The sequence below is a fragment of the Limulus polyphemus genome, unplaced genomic scaffold (genome assembly GCF_000517525.1).
Source record: "Limulus polyphemus unplaced genomic scaffold, Limulus_polyphemus-2.1.2 Scaffold363, whole genome shotgun sequence".
In the NCBI taxonomy this organism is placed as follows: Eukaryota; Metazoa; Arthropoda; class Merostomata; order Xiphosura; family Limulidae; genus Limulus; species Limulus polyphemus.
The window spans coordinates 526,564-546,666 of NW_013665973.1; the positions used below are offsets into that span (position 1 = coordinate 526,564).

General features: G+C 30.3%; 2 protein-coding genes across 7 annotated transcripts in view; one reads left to right on the forward strand and one right to left on the reverse strand.

Moving 5' to 3' along the window:
* Positions 1 to 3,044, forward strand: part of LOC106457704 (importin-5-like) — an 83,116-nt gene extending 80,072 nt beyond the window's left edge. Inside the window, exons 25-27 of the mRNA XM_013917151.2 lie at positions 889 to 1,117; positions 1,749 to 1,890; positions 2,006 to 3,044. Of these exons, the coding sequence (XP_013772605.1) occupies positions 889 to 1,117; positions 1,749 to 1,890; positions 2,006 to 2,092 (458 nt within the window). The 3' untranslated portion in view covers positions 2,093 to 3,044. The remainder of the gene's footprint in view (positions 1 to 888; positions 1,118 to 1,748; positions 1,891 to 2,005) is intronic.
* A 90-nt stretch (positions 3,045 to 3,134) lies between these two features.
* Positions 3,135 to 20,103, reverse strand: part of LOC106457705 (FERM, RhoGEF and pleckstrin domain-containing protein 2-like) — a 101,600-nt gene continuing 84,631 nt past the window's right edge. For all 6 annotated transcript variants that reach the window (XM_013917152.2, XM_022383710.1, XM_022383706.1 and 3 more), the window contains 7 exons: positions 14,817 to 14,885; positions 13,642 to 13,814; positions 11,038 to 11,144; positions 9,129 to 9,316; positions 6,948 to 7,055; positions 6,253 to 6,404; positions 3,135 to 4,410 (listed from right to left, as the gene is read on the reverse strand). In XM_013917152.2, the coding sequence (XP_013772606.1) occupies positions 4,362 to 4,410; positions 6,253 to 6,404; positions 6,948 to 7,055; positions 9,129 to 9,316; positions 11,038 to 11,144; positions 13,642 to 13,814; positions 14,817 to 14,885 (846 nt within the window). In that variant the 3' untranslated portion in view covers positions 3,135 to 4,361. The remainder of the gene's footprint in view (positions 4,411 to 6,252; positions 6,405 to 6,947; positions 7,056 to 9,128; positions 9,317 to 11,037; positions 11,145 to 13,641; positions 13,815 to 14,816; positions 14,886 to 20,103) is intronic.

Sequence of the window (20,103 nt, forward strand, 5' to 3'; positions counted from 1 at the left end):
AAAACAAGGCAAGAAACCATCGTTAAGATACCAGAAAGTGATCAACCCACCAAATTGTTCATCTCTCTTTTTCTTGTTTCAGTCAAGATAACTCTACAACTACTTTATCAGTAACATCAGTTTAAATCTAAATCAACTCTTGGGTGTTTCTGGGCAGTGCATGATGTCATTGCTTAGTCGTAATAACTAGTAATAGTTAAAAAACAAATCATAATTCTAGTTTGAAAGATGTTATCATTACCCATTGACATTACATTTTTTACAGAAATTTGATGTTTTTTTAAAAACACAAGTATAGGTGAAATGGTAATTACCAACCAATAATAGATGAACGTTAGATGGCTCTAACATATAGAATACTCAATGCTTTGTACACTATACAATCGAAAAAACAGGTAATAAAAAAACATTTTGTAAATGTAAAATGATGTAGGTATGGCAGTGTCAAAAAAGAATGCAAACAAGAATAATATTACTGCAGTTGGAAATTATATATTCCTGACTGTTGATATGCAGTTTGTTTATCATAATATCATGGTCATGTCAGGGTAGGCATTGGTGTAGTGTAACTAAGAGCATAGGATGTACATACAAGGAAAACCAAGTTGAGGTCAGTTGAATTGACAGACCTCATAATCATTTTGTGCTCATGCATTTTACAGTGTAACATTAAATTTTAATAATGAAAGTTGTGTAGGGATGATCTATGTATACCTGTATCATCACTATATTCTTGTTTGCATTCTATTTTTGGCACTTTCATCATTTTACATTTACAAAATGTTTTTTTATTACCTGTTTAATGTAACTCACTGTACATAACAATTATATCTAAACTTTGCAAGTTTTTATGAGATGATAACTTAGCTTGTAATTCATGTTTGACAGATGTTGTACCCCTTCTGGTCCATATGATAAATATGCCTGATTCACGATCACCAGAAAACCTAACAGCTACAGAGAATGCCATTGCTGCCATCACAAAGATTTTAGCCTATAACAGTAGCCAAATCTCAGTTGATGAAATTCTGCCCCTCTGGCTTAATTGGCTGCCTGTGTGGGAAGATGAGGATGAAGCTCCTCATGTCTATGGTTTTCTATGCACACTTCTTGAACAGTAAGTTGATATTATTTTGAATTATTTTATAACTAGAATAAAATTTTTTTTGATGGAATTCTAAGAGAAGTAATAAAATTGAGCCAAAGCAAGTTAAAATGTAAATGTTAGGTTCATTTTCCCAATTCTCTTTATTACAGCCTAGAAAAGCAACTGACAAAAATTAGGTTAAAAACAATATATTCCCTTTCGCTCTTTTTTTTTAGCAGAAAGTTAAACAAGCCCAGTTTAAACTTTTACAAGTATGAGCTCTTTTTCTTTTGTTCTGTTTTTGACATGGATATCAAAATATTGTAAATTTTCACTTGATGCAAGTTTTTTTTGTAGTTCCTACAGTGTTTCTTCTTAAACAGGTATAAGCTGCATTGCTAAATATACAGTTATTTAATGCAGAATATAATTTCAGTAACAATGATATTAGTAGCTGTCTCAGTGGAACTCTGTGTGAGTCCAACAGAATTAAAAAAAAAGTAATTTTTGATTTTGAAATGTTTATTTGCATTAAGTAACAGAAAAGTTTGTCAGGTTACTACTTTTCCATTTTTGCACTGTACTGGTCATTGGTGTTGAACATGTTATGCAATCAAAGCTCAAAGATATAAAAATTTTCCCTTTAAATCTTTAATTTTAGGAACAATCCAATACTGTTAGGCAAGGAAAATTGTAACTTGCCACATATAGTGGCTGTTATGGCTGAAGCTTTTTCTCGAGAGGCAGTAGACCCACAAACAGATGTTGGCAAGAAAATGGTCCTATTACTACAACATCTCCAGGTAAGGTTCAGAATATTATTCTGGTGGAAATATAATTTAATTTTTATATATTTAATAAATGTAGTGATGCTGATCAATTTGATGATAGTTTACTTCTTTGTTCTTCTCTTTTCAGAGCAATGGAGATGTATACACAGAATGTTTCAAACAGCTAACACATAGCCAGCAGCAAGCCCTACACCACATATTAGCCCCACAGTGATTACCTGATGAATGACTTTCTTTACATTACAACACAGATCCTATCTATGTTAAACAGAATTGTACATTTAAACCAAATTTAGTAATTATTCTCTGTATTTGGTTACTCTACTTCAACAAATAAATATTTAATGTTTTCTTGGTTTCTAGTGCAGAAGATAAACTTTCTAAAAACTGCATGAAGATATTTTTTTTTGTATACTTTATTTGAACTAGACAGAGAACAGACTTGTAGTAAAATCAACAAATTATAATTTCACTGTACCAGGATATGTGTAATGAAAAGTTTTAATAATGTTAATTTACCAGTTTTTTGTTGTTTTATGCTATGTAATAGTTTTGCCACCAATATATGAAGAAAGCAGTTACTACTGGAGCGGTACAGCTGCCTGTCATAAGCTGAGCATCACCTTATGTGATTAGCACTTTATTATCATTGGGTGTTCATTAATCTATCTGTGATATAAATTAAATATATTCAAGTAGAAGTATTGTGTAAATTATGGTAAACAAATAACAGATGAATTAATAAAATATGAGAAATGGTACAGTTGCTTGAAGTAGGCATAAAAAGATGAATAGATCAGATTTTGATATTGATATATAACAATAAATCTATTATTTCTTTATAAAATGATTGTGGTATTAAAAACTAATGTAAGATTTTGAGCTTTATGTAATTACATAATTGTTAAACTAATTTATTAGTGCAACTGGTGATATTATCATACTTAGAACAAGTTGATAAGTGGCTTTATAATCAATTTGTTACCTATTAAGGATAAATATGTAGGTACCATCTGTATATTATTAATGTGCAAGCTGGGTAGGAATAAGGCTCTTAAAGAGAACCTACCTCAAAGCCCTTTTGAGCTGTGTGTATATCAATGGGTATGTTTTGTAAACGGTTAAGTTTCTACCACACAGAAGAATACAAGTTATATAGCTCCTTGTGTGATGTAAGTGTCATTACTGTAATGAGGTAGCAGGTGTGTTTTAAACTTCTCTTAAGTAAAAAATAATATCACTCTGACAAACTTCAATCTCATATTTATAAAAACCTGAGCTTTTATTATATATGCATGTAAAACAGTCTTGTAACAAAATGCTTTAAAATATTAGACACAAAACAACACACTTTGATATACATAGCTTAAATTGTAATAGGCTACAAAAAAAACTAGCTGCATACACATAAAAGTTAGATTGCTACAAATGTAGTAAAACTTTGATACTTATTCATATATGTCATCACCTTACCATTTTACACAACTGCAATACAATCAGAAACTGGTCAACTCTGGTTTAAATATAAACAGAAAATCACTGTTTGTGTAACAAAACATAATGTGGCAGTCCAAACAGTTTCAAGTTATTCATTCACTAACATATATTTTGGTTGTGTGGTAAAGTTCTGTAATTTTAGAAAAGCTACAGTGGATGAGGTTATATGTTTAAAAGAAGAATTGGACGGAACTCATTTCAGTTATTGAAAGTGTTTATCTAGAGGATGCTGAGAAATTTGCAATAATATCCAGACTGCTGTTTGGTTGAAAGGCACAATTTAAATTAAACTATACAGAAAATACAAGGTGTTTATCTCAAAGGTCAGAGCTAGCGTCTAATGGTGGGTAATTTCCAGTTCCTAAAACACCATGATACCACATTGGCTGGGTTCAACTATTGAGAAGGTTATTATATTCCATTAATTAACCTTTTCTTGACTACAACCACCTCTGTATCATTTTAAAGTCTAATATAATTTTTATAGTTATAGGTAGGCATAAGGAAGAGTTTTATTGATGGCAGAACATACTATGTTTTGTTCGGCCTTAAATAAAATTCTTCTTTAAGCTTATAAATCATTGTTTGCCTACCTCTTATCATATTAGCATAACATATTTCCTTGCTCAAGTAACATTAACAATTGAGGAAATACACAAATTTTAACACAAGAATTCAAGAAAGAATCTATGGTACAGTGCCTCTGAGAAAATAATTTATCTTTAATAGCAAGTATATGTTTTATATAAAATATATTTCCTACATGTTATAAACAAATTCATAATTAGCATTTTGGTTTAAACAACATACCCTAAAATATAACAGCCTGTATTTTTTTAATTATTTTCTTGTTATTCAAGCACCTAATAGTACAAAAAACATATTTAATAATAAAGGTTACTTTATCTTAGCAGTATCTTTTACATTTATCACCTAGTTTTCTTTTCAGATCTTTATTCTGGTGTCTCAGCTCACCCTTCAGTATCTTAGACAGAAATGTGGTGCAGTGTAGCATTTTCAGTGACCTCCACCCACCTAAGAAAAATATCTTTCATAACAAATATGTACTGAGTGGTATCAAGTGATACCTTCCACCATAAAAATAACTTCTATCTAATCCAATAAAAACTTCACTAACCCTGTGTGCCATTTAGCATGGTATGTATTTGTTGTGAGAGTTATCAAATATTCATTTTCCCTACATTTCTAATTTAGTGAGTTCTTGGTACAGAAAAGTAAATACCCGATAATATACACATTTCAAAGGGAAGAAAATAAGTATTTTTATTCTTTACACAAACATCATCTTGTAGTTACACTTGTAAGACTGACATACTTAATTATAAATATCTTTGCAACTCATTTGATTTTTTGTGTACAACAGACTTGTGCATTTAACTAAAAGCTTGCCACATTTCGTATAAATATGAAGTAAGTCATTGATTCACTAGAAGCAAAACAAAAATAATTATTTTCTTTTATCTAAGACACAACCTACCTCATTGAAATCTTGATTTAAAAAAAAGAAATGATGCTAGGTATGTTAGAAAGGCTTAGAAAACCACTAGGGGAAAATTGAGCTTCTGCTTGGTTATTCAAGTCATATAAAGGAGCATTTCCAAAAATAGAAGGAGATGAGCAGGGTGCCACTGTGTTTGATTTATTAATGAGCAATATCTTAGCAAATGAAGAAGATAAAACCTTCTTATTTTATATTTGAGCTTAATAATATCTGTAATTTGAATCAGTGCTGCATTCAACATATCACGTGACAAACAAAAATCTGTTTCTTTTATATTTACTTTTAAGTTAACAAAGGTATAGTTCTACAGTTTGATACCAAACTTATCAACATAAATTCATGAAATAGTACTTGAGTCAACAAATGCGATGACATGGGATGGCATATTTTTTACTTTGTTTTGCAAGGTGGATTTTTTAGACCCAAGTACAGCTTAGTTACTACATTTGATAAATTATAGTAGAATTCTATGGTATTGATGTAGTAATTTATGATTTTTTAGTTAATTAAAAGTATACATAAAACCTAAAAAAAATATTTTGTTTCATATCCCCCACATGCAAAATTTTTCAAGGCACAGCAACCAAGTACAAATGTTATAACTAGAAGAGAATTGTTTGCTTTACTTCTATGTTTTAGGAAAAATATCTAAGAACCTTTTTCAAAATAGCAATAATCTATAATAATTAAAATGTGACTGTATTTTACAAAATACTAGTAGACTAAAACACAGCCAAGAAAAGTTACTTTGTACAGACCAAAGGTCACCTTTATGTTATTTGATAAGGTAACATGAGTGCACGTGAGCTTGTGTCTTTGTAACTTCTGTATTGTTAGCCAGGCACGAGTGAAAGGTCAATATAATAAATGTATACTGTTATGAGATTTAACCATATTTCCTAATTTTTATGGTGGTTGCAAGATTGGTCAAATTTACCGAAAATAACAGATAAAATATGAAGTTTTTTCCTAAGAAACGTTTGATAACTATTTGGACATTATAAAGACTTGACATGTGAGATTTCGAAATTTTCTGGTGCACAAAAGTATTTTTAATGTTAAGATGAAAATTAATTTATGAGAAAAGAAAAAAGCATGCTATAACAAGCACAAAATGGTTACAAGGTCAGTCCCATGGATGGACCCTGGGTTGAAAGAGTTTATATCCCTTCCTGCTGCTTTAGGGATACTATTCTTATTCCCTGGCACTTTCTACAGTACCACTAGTAATTTAATGTTCTCTTATCTAACCAATTTTACAGATACATGAACTGTATTGAAAAAATAGTATACGTTACTATTAAATATTTTTTTACAAGTTGTTCACCCTCCAATTGGTACAAGCACAAACTTACCTGCTAAATGTATACTGACTCTCAGCTCTGAAAAAATAAACATGATTTTTGAACTGCAATTTGAAGACACAGTCTTTATTGATATTGTCTTGTTCATTTGGTGTTGTAACTTGGTAGCCCATTAAGGGGAGACTGGCTAATGGAAAGTCATCCTGTTGAACAATTAGTATTAATAAAAATATACATTATTTTAAAAACATTAATATCTACCACACAAGATAACATTCATTTATTCCTTTTTTCATGAAATTATACTATATTTAAAACAGTCTTGTTCTACATTCAGCAACTTAAATACAAAAAAAGACTGATGAAAAGTTTGCTGTTAGAAATTCAAACCACCATCAACATTTATTTGTAATACAATTCATATAAAAAAAAAAAACCTCTCATGATCTCTGTAAAATTCTGCTCAGTTCTTTTGTATAACTAATATTATTATGTACTCTATTCTAACAATATTTATTTACTAATCAAAATTACTAGGCCAATGTACCAAAGAGAAAAATCTGTGTATTAGTAATATTACTTCTATGATACTTAAAAGACAAAATAACATGAAATATTTTGGAATGTAGATCTTTTTAGCAGGAGTATTAAAATTTGTTTCTGCTAATTCAATAAATATAGTTTTAATGTAAGAACTCATGAAGATCTTTCATTTGATATAAAATATTTGAAAATCGTTCACAAACCTGGTATGACTTGTAGAAAAAGAGACAAAAGTTAGCCAAAACAACCCACAGTTTCTGCCATCCACTGCTGTTTTTAAATTTTCTCAGTAAATAACCACTCAGTTGGTTCTGATTAGAAAAAGAAAAACACGAATAAATTATTTTATCTATATTTCCTCAAAATTTATATATTTATTTATCTTTCAGTTTGATAAAAGGATCCATTACACTGTTTTGAAGATTTTAAGGACAGCATCTATTTTCAATTGGATTGTTCTTGATGAAAGTCTCAGCACAGAAACCAAAGCATCATCCACCATATTTACAACAACTGGATGGAAGGTTTCCTAGGTGTAAAATGAATTCCATCATATTTACACATTATTTTTTAAGTAACATAGTAAACACTAAAATAAAGAACTCATTTCATATGTAAAAAACGACTTAACCTTTTGGTTTATACTTGCATGTATATAATACATTTTTAATACCAAGATGAAGATGTTAGCTTAACTGTTGGATGGATAAAATTTTATGGAGATTAAATCATTTCACTTATGCATCATATTTTGTTCACAAGTCTCCAAACTTCAAATACTAAACTAATGCAAGTACTCATATTGGAATATTATGGTATTTTATTAACCTTTGGACCCATGTCATGAGATTTTAAGTTATTTTCAAAATTTAAACAACTTTTATTATGTATGTCAAAAAAATTGACATCAAAATATAGTTTAGAACTCAAATTTGAATTTCTTTATTTGAAATAAAAAATTAAAAACAATGGTAAATATCCTTTCTTATTGGTTATTTTATATTGAATTACACCTACCGTATGAAGTATATAGTGGTTAACGATTTAGAAACATACATTTCAGACATAGATAAACTAAAATAAAAAATCTCCCACCTTTTTATTTGCTGAGATATTGATATATTTAACAAAGGTACCAAGGTAGCCCTCCCACTACTACTTTGTTTTGAAACCTCTTGTCTACATGTTTATAACCAATAAAAAGAGCATATTCCAAGTTACAGAATCCTGACAGCCATTTGTAATTGGCCTAAAGGGGAAAGCTGGAATTTTTCTGGAAATGTTGACTAAGTTGTTGCTCTGAACATACATTGTTTTAACCCACACATATAGATTAGTTAGAAAGCCAGGTAAATTACAGTGGTATTATGTGTAACAGTATGATATTCTGATAATTTTTTAAGTTTTCTAAAATGCATCTTTGAAATCTACAACAATTGTCTTCCCCTCTCCACTTGAGAGAATAGACAAGGTTTAGCAAGTATGACATGCAAATGTAAATCGGTTTCATAGCATCACATGTACTAGAAATCATTGTTTTTCTATATATTTTTTATTTATGGTCTACATTTTAAGAAAAATAACTAAAAAGTACACATTTATGAGTAAAAAGTAATAATATATATGTATATATGCGTTCATAAGCACATATTTCGTACACCTATACCACCAAATTCTGACCACCTCAGGAAGATAATTAATATCCAAATAAAATAAGCATAGGAAATAGATGTGAAAAAGTTAGAAGTAGAAATGCTCAGGAGAAGTACTTTGAAAGTTCATGGGCAATACTAAAAAGGACAGAACAGTACTACTCATTTTATTGTGCCCTTTTTGTTTTTTGGTGGTTACCATCATATTTACCAAATGCACAGATTTAGGGTTGAGAAAATAACAGATCAAATGTAAAGTTTTAGTGAAAAAAGAATGTTTGATATTTATTTACATGGTTTAAAGATTACACAAATTAAATTTGATAATTTTCAGATGAAGTATTTTTAGTATTAAATTGAAAATCACTTTGAGCAGTCAACATGGTCCAATATTTAGTAAAATACTAAATTTAAAAATTTGAATTTTTAGACTACAAAAGACTTGTAATATTTACATGAAGATTCACAAAACATATGAAAAGTTAATCTATGGAGGCAGTAGCAAAAGGGTTAAATGACTTTATACTAGAGTAAAACACAAAGGAGGGGGCAAAATAGGAACTCCTACCATAAAATAAAAACTATCTTCTCAGTCTTTTATATTTATTATTCATTCCACCATTTATAAAGCTTTGTACTGTTCAAGACTGAATACTTCCTGAAAGTATCATCACAACTGAAAATATTCATTCCAATGAAATCTAATGCCTTAATCCTAACTAACTAACTAACCACCATAGATTGTCTGAAATCCTCTATTCCGACACTCATGCTTCGATGCCAACACACATGAACAGTTGTAGTTGCCCTGTGTTGTGCCTGCTTCTCACTTGTATTGGTGCTGCCTCCTTCTGGTTGAGCAGGTGGAGTAAATAATGAACGTTGACCATCTATTTTATCCAATAATTCATCAGAGGAACCTAAAAACAAGTGATTGTTATTTTGCACATTAAGTAACCTAGCAGAATTGAATGTTTCCAAGGTCAAGTGATTGTTATTTTGCACATTAAGTAACTTAGCAGAATTGAATGTTTCCAAGGTCTTGCAATGATGCCATTAGTAGCTATCAGTCAGTTTATGTACAATGGTCATATATGTCAGCCATATTAAATTTAATACTAAAAAAGAAGAGAGTTATTTTTAAAACCAATTACAATCTTCTTAAACTACATGTTATACTACAAGATTCTATATACGTTAAATAACCTAGCAGAACTGGATGTTTCCAAGGTCTTGCAATGATGCCATTAGTAATTATCAGTCAGTTTATGTACACTAGTCATATATGTCAGCCATATTAAAAAAGAAGATTCTTAACAACTTTACTCCAGAATCCTCTTAAACTACATGTTTTACTACAAGATTCTATATTTATAATTAAATGTTTTCTATAAATTTCACTAATGGCTTTAACTGTTTTAACAATAGCCTATTTTTCAACTTATGCTCTGAAATGTCAACTTTTCTTCTAACTGACAATTGACTCATAGACTAGGAGAAGCAAAACTTGGTGTTTTTTTTAACAATTTATGCTAACTTGATCAATGACTTTCTTACAAGTGCCTTGTTTACCTTGTGTTATCTAAGTTCACAGGTTATTAAACCTGATTTTCCATTAAATTATTCCTACAAACTATCTTCAAGCCATCTTATATGACTAACTAATTAAAAATTTTATAAACTTGAAAAATTATTACATGCATGTGAGGCCTCCTATATATAAAAAACAAACACATCGAGTGGTCTGCTATTAGGTTAATGTTTAAGTGTAAAAGACAACAGTAATTATCATACCAAAAGGTAAGCAAAAATGGAAACATAATCTCACCATAATATAACAAAAATCAACAAAGCTATATATTTTAACCCACAAAGTACTAGCAATGTCAGACAACACCTGTACTGCAAATTCACAATTCAATTAAATTAAAAAATAAAGAGTCATCTTCAACATACTCAGCTTAAATACAATTACTTAAAATGCATAATGAATTTTACACTTAGCTTTTTCGGACAATTTTTTTTTTTAGCAAGTGACTGAAAAATAACTTTTTTTCAGTGTTTTAGGTTTTTGAACTGGAAATGGCTTTTTTTTTTATTGTTTATTTGTAATTAGGCACAAAGCTATGCAATGGGCTATCCGTGCTGTGCTCACCACAGGTATAGAAATCCAGTTTCTAGTGTTGCAAGTCCATAGAATTACTCCTGTGAAGTTTTAAAGACAACCCTGAGATATAACCTTGTTTTACTTATCATGACAAATTGAACAAAATATTCTAAAGGTTATAAAATTCAAATCAAAACCTATGTAGACACTTATGTAACTATTCCTAATTAACACTGTTAAGAGTTCTCTGGGAAATGGCCTGAAACTCCAGGATCTGCAATCCTTGGTATAATATACTTATGTAAATATCCCAGTCGATTTTTCACAAAGGAGTTCTGCTTCTAAACTACTCTTGGTTGTCTTGTAAAAAATAACAACATGAGTTTTACACAAACCTAAAAACTGAATTTTTCTTAGAATAGTGCTTAACTGTGTACTAACCTTTATACAGTCCCAAACTGGCTCTGAGTTAAGTGAAAGACAATATCTTCAAGAAGTACAAATATTCAAATGATAATGTTTCACATTACTTACTGCAGGAATGTAGACTAGAGTAGAGAAAATTTCCAACCCTCTGATCTCTAGCACAGTCAATAGCTTTTATCAGATCTGTCAACCACTTCTGTCTTTCTTCCTCACAGCTAAAAACAAATTAAATGCAACTTTAAAGTCAAGGAATCATTCTGAAAAGGCTGATTATGAAGTTTAGTTCTTAAGAAAATTATATACTAACTAGCTGGAGTACCTGACACTTGATGGAGGTTATGTAAATTCATGACTAATGAAAGGTTATCTTAGGGCATGAAAAGCTGCTTCCCTAATATGTAATAGTAAAAAATGCAAAACTGCCCACAAGAAGTGCAAAACAAAATATGAATCTGTAACTTTGCATGTATTTTCTGTAAACCTTCATGCCAAATTTGGTGAAGATCTACTAACAGGAGGCAAGGTAGTGGTAAAAAATGCAAAAACACCCATAAAAACTGCAAAACTGAAAATTTTTATGTATGGACTCAATGAACCTTCACATCAAATATGGTGAAGATTCATCTACCGTGGGACAAGTAGTGGTAAAAAAACGCCCATAAAAACAGCAAAACTGATAATTTGTATGGACCTAATGAACCTCCATACCAATTTTGGTGAAGATCCATCCACACTCTGAGAAATACTTGCATGGACATACAACAGACAGTACTATTATATTTACATAGATAAAGTAGTCTCTTTTAGATACGACTGTTCTACCTGCCATTATAAAAAAGCTGCATCTGACAGGAAATTGTTATCCAAAGGATCAATAACTGAGTTCAAGCTGTGCAAGTTGTTATTCCCAGGGGTTGAACATAATGGTTTATATACAAACTGACACAAAATTTATCTCTTAGAAAAAATCGTCCACCTTTGTTTTTGCACATTTAATGAAGTCACTTTGAATGTTCACAAGTCTGGCAGTTATTATATCAAGAAGTGTTTCATTGTTAGTTTCAGTGCAAGATTTTTGTATCAATTTATAAAATAACATGCAATAAATGTCCAGAATTCTACAATAGAGAAACTGGAAGAAAATTGGAAACCAGATTCACTAAACATAGTAAAAAAACATCCAATATTTACCACTATTGCAACTTAAAAACTCACAGTATAGCTATACAAAACACTAATTTTAAACAAAGAACCAAACATAGAAAGCTATGAACAAAACAGCCCCACCCTAAACCAAAATTTCACCTTGAAACTTGGATCCTTTGATCCCAGCTATGAAAAGGGACCATTCCACAAATTTAAAAGAACCAGTACAGAAATATGAATAAATATCTGAACAAAATTATTGCTAGACTCTAGCCAATACTTAATAAGGTAATCCTCTCTGAATACAAATACTACATAAAATGTAATATGTTGCAATAAAATAATTTCAACTGACTAAAAATTCTCTAATTTCCATGTTTCGTTTATTTTGTTGCTTTTGTCACAGCTTTGGTCTGTATCAACATCCACATCATGTTTTTATATCAACACTTCGAGCCTTCTTCTTCACAGAAACTTCCTGTTCTCAGCTTGAGACATTTGCAGCTTTCCCGGATGCCTTGAGGCATTTCATTAGCTGTGCTTACCGCACAGCTTAGTCGAGTCTGTCACAAACTGCGAGTTAATAATCTTCACACCCTGCTAGTAAATCCTAATCAAGTTACTTAACGTCTAGACCACTAGCTTAAAATCTACTACATTCACTAAAAGAATAAATCTTAATTCCAAGAGCAGGGCGAAGACAAACAACAGTTTCCAACTGCCCCTGGTTACCTTTTAGGACCCGAAAGTTTTTAAACCAAAATACCTACATGTATGTACCAAGGAATTTGACTTGAACACCTCAGGGTATACCAAGATACATATACTAGCTGTGACACAATCTGTAGTCATGTGAACTCTTTGTTTCAAACTGTAACAACTTTTTAAGTGCAGTTTACTGTACTAGATTTGCTATAACCTACACTTCCCAAATGACAAAACATTTCCACGTTTGTATTTCGTCTTTTTTTCATAAAACTAGGTTGCACTTGATACACACGTTGACTTGTATCTTATGCTTCTAGCATGGTTCCCAAGTTACAAATGACTTAATATTGGCTCAACTGTCAAGATCATTTTTATGTTGCATAATCTACAGAATAACATTTATAACGATTTTTGAAAGTTTTTAATTACACTTGAAAGAGAAGACAAAAATGTTTACTTCTGATTTTAATGATTGATCCTACATATATTTCCAACATCTAAACCTTGAGTCTACTGGCTTACTCATCAGATGCTGTATGAGATGAAGAGTAGATGATAATTTCCTTCATAAATAGATTCATATAATCATGTTAGCTGGATGACTTCTATCTTGCTGTTTATCTACATAACAGTATTTATTCCTGTTGGCTCTTGATCATAAAGATATACTTTACATTACTGATATTTCAAGTTTGGTGACTATATGCATCTCTGTCCTCAAGCAGTGGTACAGGAAACTAAAAAATAAATGCTGCTGTACCCCAGATCCAGCATGAATACAAAACTGTTCAAAACATTCCTTCAACACACTAACAGAAGTGAAGAACAGTTTACAATTTTTGATTCCACTTTATTTACCTTGCCGCTACCATTAGTGCTTGATTCCCACCATAAACTGTAAAACAGAAATCCATTCCCATCTTAGGCTCAGTTTCTTCAACCATAACACTTTCTAGAGGGAGCTGTCGATGAACCTTGAATTGCAGACGAGGATTGGAGCTTCTGCTTGCATACAGCAGCATATCTGAAAACTATGTAAGAAGATAAGAAGTCAATTGATGTTCATATACTAGAGATAAAAATGTAAAATTACAAATTTCAGGAATTTGTGCACTTTTAAGAAAAACTTGCTACTTTATTTTAAAACCTTTCGGTTCTTATGACTTAAATTTTACTTTGCTTTTGGTTTTTAACTTAAACTGCAAATAATAGACAATGAAAACATTTTGAAGTTTCAAATCTTTCAGACAACCCCTTGAACATCATGAATAGAAAGAAACTATACAGAAATATATACCTATACAGATGCATTGGTTTTATGCATATGTTTACTGTTGTTTCATACACCTGAAATAACAATTCACAGACTTGTTTAAACTTTTCATAGTAAAAAAAATCCCTTTAAAAAGATACTTGAAATGTAATTTTCAAAGATATACTATTTTACTAATAATAAAGTAACTAGGGCAACTTGTAAAGCAACATAATTGGAAAAATGAAATACATATCAGCAATAATAATGACATACAACAATAGGTTAAACAGAAGTTCATGAATAGGAACTAGTGCTTGTTGTTTGTTTGTTGAATTTTACTTAAGGGCTATTTGCAGTAACTATTTATAATTTAGAAGTGACAGACTAGAGGTAAGACAGCTAATTAATAACACCCACCCCACACTGTCAGGCTACATTAATCAAATAGTGGGATAGAAGATCACATTATAATGCCCCGACAGCTGAAAGGGCAAGCATGTTCAGTGATTGAATTCAAATCCACCACTCACAGATAGCAAGTTGAGTGCCCTAACCATCAAGCCATGCCAGGCCCAATAATAAGTTTTTTTATTTCATACAATTATAAATCATAACAAGATCTTTTATCTTTAACTATCCTACTGCTGAAATAATATACATATGGAGAACAAAATAATTAGATGAATAATTTCTATAATAAGAAACAAATAGTTGAGGAAAAGCAATAATTTAAAACCAATTTCTATTAAATAATCAGTGAAATATTTTCATGACTAACCAAGAAGAACATTCTCTGTTGATATCCTTTTCTTGACAGTTTCTGAAGACATCCCTCTCTGATAAATTCCTAGGAGATGTAAAAACAATACCTTAAGTGTTCATACTTGATTAGCATTAACTTCTGGATGCAAATAACAAACATTTTAAAATAAAAAGTGCTTCACAAAATGCTAACAGAAATTAAAAACACAAAATTCAATAAATATGTTGACTAGAAGATACAGGAAATAAATGCTCTTTCTTTCTGTTTGGAGTTATGTAAATTGCAGTAGGAAACACCTATCTCATTCTATGTTCACAAACACAGAATATGGTTGTTGAATAGAATAAAATCTGTCACATAAAGTCAGGCCTCTACCAGAAGCATGTTAGTTTCACTAGATGCATCTTGCTATGATAAATAAAACTAGTGAAAGGATATTGCACTGTAAATTAAGTGTAGAAATAAAGAATAATTACTCTTTCACATATTTAAGAAATTCAAATTTAGTTTACAAAAGCCTCTGACTAAATTATTCTTTGACCTGTGTGATTCACTCCTCACGTGTGTCTGATGTCATGCCTACATTAGAAGGCAATGATGATAAGAAGTAATGGCACTGGAAGTCACAACTATGACATTTTGTAGTTTTATGTAGCATCAACCTAATAAATTTTACAATAACAAAAAACCTCAGCAGTATCATCATACATTCATGTTTGTTTTGTTGTTAACTAGATAATTAAGTAATGTTGACAATACATTTCAAAAGAGAAAAAAAAAAATAACAGAATTAAAATTTTTAGTTCTTGAAATACCATTTTGTGGTGGCTTTTCATTTTAAAATAAGCTTACTTTTTATTTTCATGTTAATTTTTCAGTGTAAATCTTGTGTCGGCTAAGTAGATCTGTGAACCAGATTGTCATGCCTAAGATATTCTTTACTTTAAAAGCTTCATTTTAAAACTAACCTAACATATAACTTTGTTAATACTCTCTAACACATTGTTCATTGAAAGTGGGTTTTAACATAATATGCTGTTTTTATTTGTTTACTCACACACAATAAAAGCTTTATATTGGTTTCACAAGTAATTTTGTAAATGGAACAGCCTCTCTGGCATTAAAGATACTGCATTGTCGTGTAATACACATTTAACCCTTCCACAACCTTTAAGCCACTTTCTGCACAAGTCACTGAGCTACATTCAACCTTTAATTAAACAATTTTACAATCAATTTATGTCAAGGAAATTAACATTATGATGCATGTTATAATTTGAAGTTTGAATTCCTTTATTTCAAAAGAACCTTTAAAAAATACTTAATTTCCATTTTCTTGTCACATACTCTTGAGTTCTGAAAAATCTCACCTTTCACAGCCTCTGTATTGAACAGAATAAACCATAGCTTGTACATTTATGTCTAGACAATAAGTACATTTACTTGCCCTATTGACATTAATAATTCAAAATCTTTTGTTGAATCCAGTAGAAACAAGTAATAAATTTTGCCAACCCCTGACAGGTGCCAAACCCACCATTTGTACTTTGCTTTGAGGCTTACAAGCCACGTTTTTACTACGCATACATGTATACAGTCATTAGAAAGAGCTCATTTCACACTGTAATCTAACAATGGTTGTCTTGACATTCACCCCAAGTTGTCATCATTGGGTAGATGTAACTACTTGTAGTATTGTTGGCTGCTTTGTTCATATAGCATTTTGGTTGTTTCTTACCTAAATATGTTACAGCTAGAGAGACAGTTAAATTGTATTTAGGTTTTACTTTTATATCTTAGTTAATTATGTATTATTTATGTTTTAACATGTCTAACTGAAAGGTTTAAACATTTTTTTGAAGTTATCTCAAACACTGCCCTAGTTCTCAAGGATTATGATCTTGTGCAAGTGCAAGATAATTTTGCCAAAGGCTTGCGCATCTCTCCTGAAGATACTGTAATATGCCCCAATAGCATCATTGACTTGTGTCAAGATGAATAATAAATAGAAAAGTAAAGGACAGGAAAGGAAAATAAAACATTAAAAATAAACTATAAGTGAAAAGATAAAGACATGAAATTATGCATGTGACCCAAGGAAGACATTTTTAGATTATTCAATGAAGAATTAAAAGGTATATACATATTTCTGTTTCTTAATTTTAAACATTGTACTGTATGTTGATGATAATAGCCAGTTAGTGATATGGTAGAGAAAATGAAACATAAACGTTTGATATTCATTTAAGAGGTTTTTAGAGATTATGGAAATGAAATTGGAAAACTGTAAGATGACGAAAAGTATTTTTATATTTAAAATAAAAATCACCTTGCACTCAAACTATTCGGAGTTTGAGTGCAAATTACTACAATAGATAAATAAAATATTTTTAATAGAAAGACTTATTAAAAATAATGTCATTCTTTGTGTGGAAGACACTTAACAAAATTTTATTAGTTTTTGTAAGAATATGTAAAGAAAGCTCAAAATTGCCGTATGTAATGTTGCACATGTATCCTTGGGTGTAACTTGTATCTGCCTGTTGCTAAAGGATTAAGAGCTAAATTAACGAAAATTTGTTTGTTTGTTGCAGAACAAAGCCACATTAGACTATCTGCTGGGTCCATTATGGTGAATCAAACCCCATATTTTAGGGCTGTAAGTCCGTAAACTTACTGCTGTCCCACAAAGGAACAAAAACAAAAGTATTAAATCTCACACTTTATTTTATCATAAAGATCATCCATTATGTGTGTGTCTGTGTGAGCATCCATCACCTAGAGTTGGCTGGTTCAATTACCATAATTGTTTGTATGGCAGCTGGAAATTGTCTGACAGTTTACATGAGCTATTTTGTTTTAGGATTTTTGCCTGAGAAGGAAGATGATAAAGGCCCTTGATATAGGATACATTTCCATTTTTTTTTATAAATGTTTGGCTTGCATCACCCAGTGTTAGCTGCTTGATTGCAATAGTATTTTGTATGATAAGTTGAAACTGCACATGACTGTGTACATGGGCTAATTTATTTTAGACCTTTTGCCCAAGAAAGGGGATAACCAAGAACCTTGAAATACAGCCTATTTTCACTTTTTATAGATTTTTGGTATCCATCAACCACAGTTGGCTAGCTTATTTCCCATAATTTTTTTTAAGGTAACTGGATACTGTTTGACAACATAAAATGGGCTACTTTTCTTTTGGGATTTCTGCCTGAGAAGGAAGGAAAAAAACACATCATTAAATAGGGCACATTTCACCTTTTTATCCACTTTTGGTTTTGAATTGAAAGACATAAGTATTTAATTAGTTAAATAAGTCAAATATTACCTTCCATAAAGCAGGGTATGCAATTAGCATCTAATGAGGTCATTATAAATTTAATAGCATTATATAACATTGTCCTTTATACAGTTTTTGCTTCCTTAACATACCATTCACTACTGGCAAAAACTGCATTTTGCATCCTATTAAGTAATTTTATGCTTTTGTCCATTATAATGCTCAGATTCAGTATAAAGAACTCACAAAAAAAGGTGAAATAGCTACATTTCCTACATAAACTATAACAGGAGATCCAGATGTAATTAGTGGATTAAACTGCAATACTGAAGGCATTTTTGTTTAAATTTCTTGTGTAACTCGCATGTTATTAAGAACCCTATAACAACTGTAGTTATGGCCCACAAGCAATTTGGCGTATTGATATTAGAAGTTTTTTCAGCAGTTTTATGTCAACACATAAGTATCAGCACACTCTTGTTTTAATATACTGGCCCAGAAAATTAATAGAATTGTCATGTTCAAATTTAAAAAGATGTGTTTACAAAGCCAAAGGGACTCATAGTTATATCTACAGTTAACACTAACATTAAAATGTGTGTACATGTATAACCAGAATGTAGTCAGAGTGAAGTTCAGAAGTTTATATAATAGCCTAAAAGATTAATTTAAGCCTAAAGTGAGTGCAAACTTGTGCACAAATGAAATTATATTCTGTGAGGCATATTTTTTATTTCATGTTGTAATTTTAGTAAGTATAGAGAAGTAACAAAATTTAAAATATATTATTATATTTTTTTATCTTAAAATAAAAACAAATAAGTGGCTTCATAGATTGTAGCACATACCATAGAAAGCATACAATAAATGCGATTTTTCTCATAATAAATCACAATCTCTATTTTTCAATTATGTATTCAAATCAAACTGGTTAAACAATGTCTATATAAAATTTGAACTTATCAATGAATAATATAAAAGAAAAATTGTTATACTAATGTTAAGAGAGTATCTAGTAGTATTTTTATGGTATTTGAGTGTTTACCTTCAGACATAAGTATCAATACACTGTTATTTTAGCAAATTTGAATAGAAAATTAAGATTTGTGTTTCAATAAACAATTTTGTGTTCAGACAACATAAAATACATATCTTACATGACCCGCACATAACAGAATGTGCTTCCATAAACAAAGCTTAATAGAATAAAATACCTTTTATGTATGTATAGGAAAACTACAAATGTTGACAAAGTATGTTCCAACTTTTATATAGTAATGTAATAGTTTGAGCAAGTACTGAAACTTGATGTAAATAATGTAGCACAAAAAACTTTAAAACACAATCATACTTAAAAATAGTAACTGCAATTATTTTATTTTAGGTATATTAAATCTAAATCAAAGGTAATGGTAACTATATGTTTCATCAATTAGAACAATTTGATGCACCGTTTAAAAGAAAATTAAAAATCCTGATTCATTTCGACTGCATGAATTTTTAATGGTCAGGTCCTACATATAATTGTTATACTGGTTGCTGCCTTTCTCCTAATTGCTGCTCTCAGATAATACAAATATAGTTGATTTTTAATATTAAGTTATACAAAACTAGAAGATCATTCAAGTAAAGTAAAATGTTTTTGAAACAGTAAAATCCATACTCTTACTGAAAATAACATCTTCACTAATGCACATTAAGATACGTCTTGGAACATTTACAAAAGTTGTAAAGATTTACTGCCACATATCAGAAGAACTTGCTGTTAGATACAGTAACAATTAAATATTTAAAAAAAAAACTAATATACATGTAATAAAGGCCTAATCTACAATTTTCTATCAAGTCACCAGTGAAATCCAATGTAAAAAAACACAGTCTCTGAAAATATTTAAGAATTCATAAATGTCTGTTGAAAAAAAAAGAGTTAAGAACAATATATGTGAGATACACCTACTTAGTAACTGTTTCAATGAATTTTATAAACATATACTGTGAGAGGGAATACTTGTTTATAAA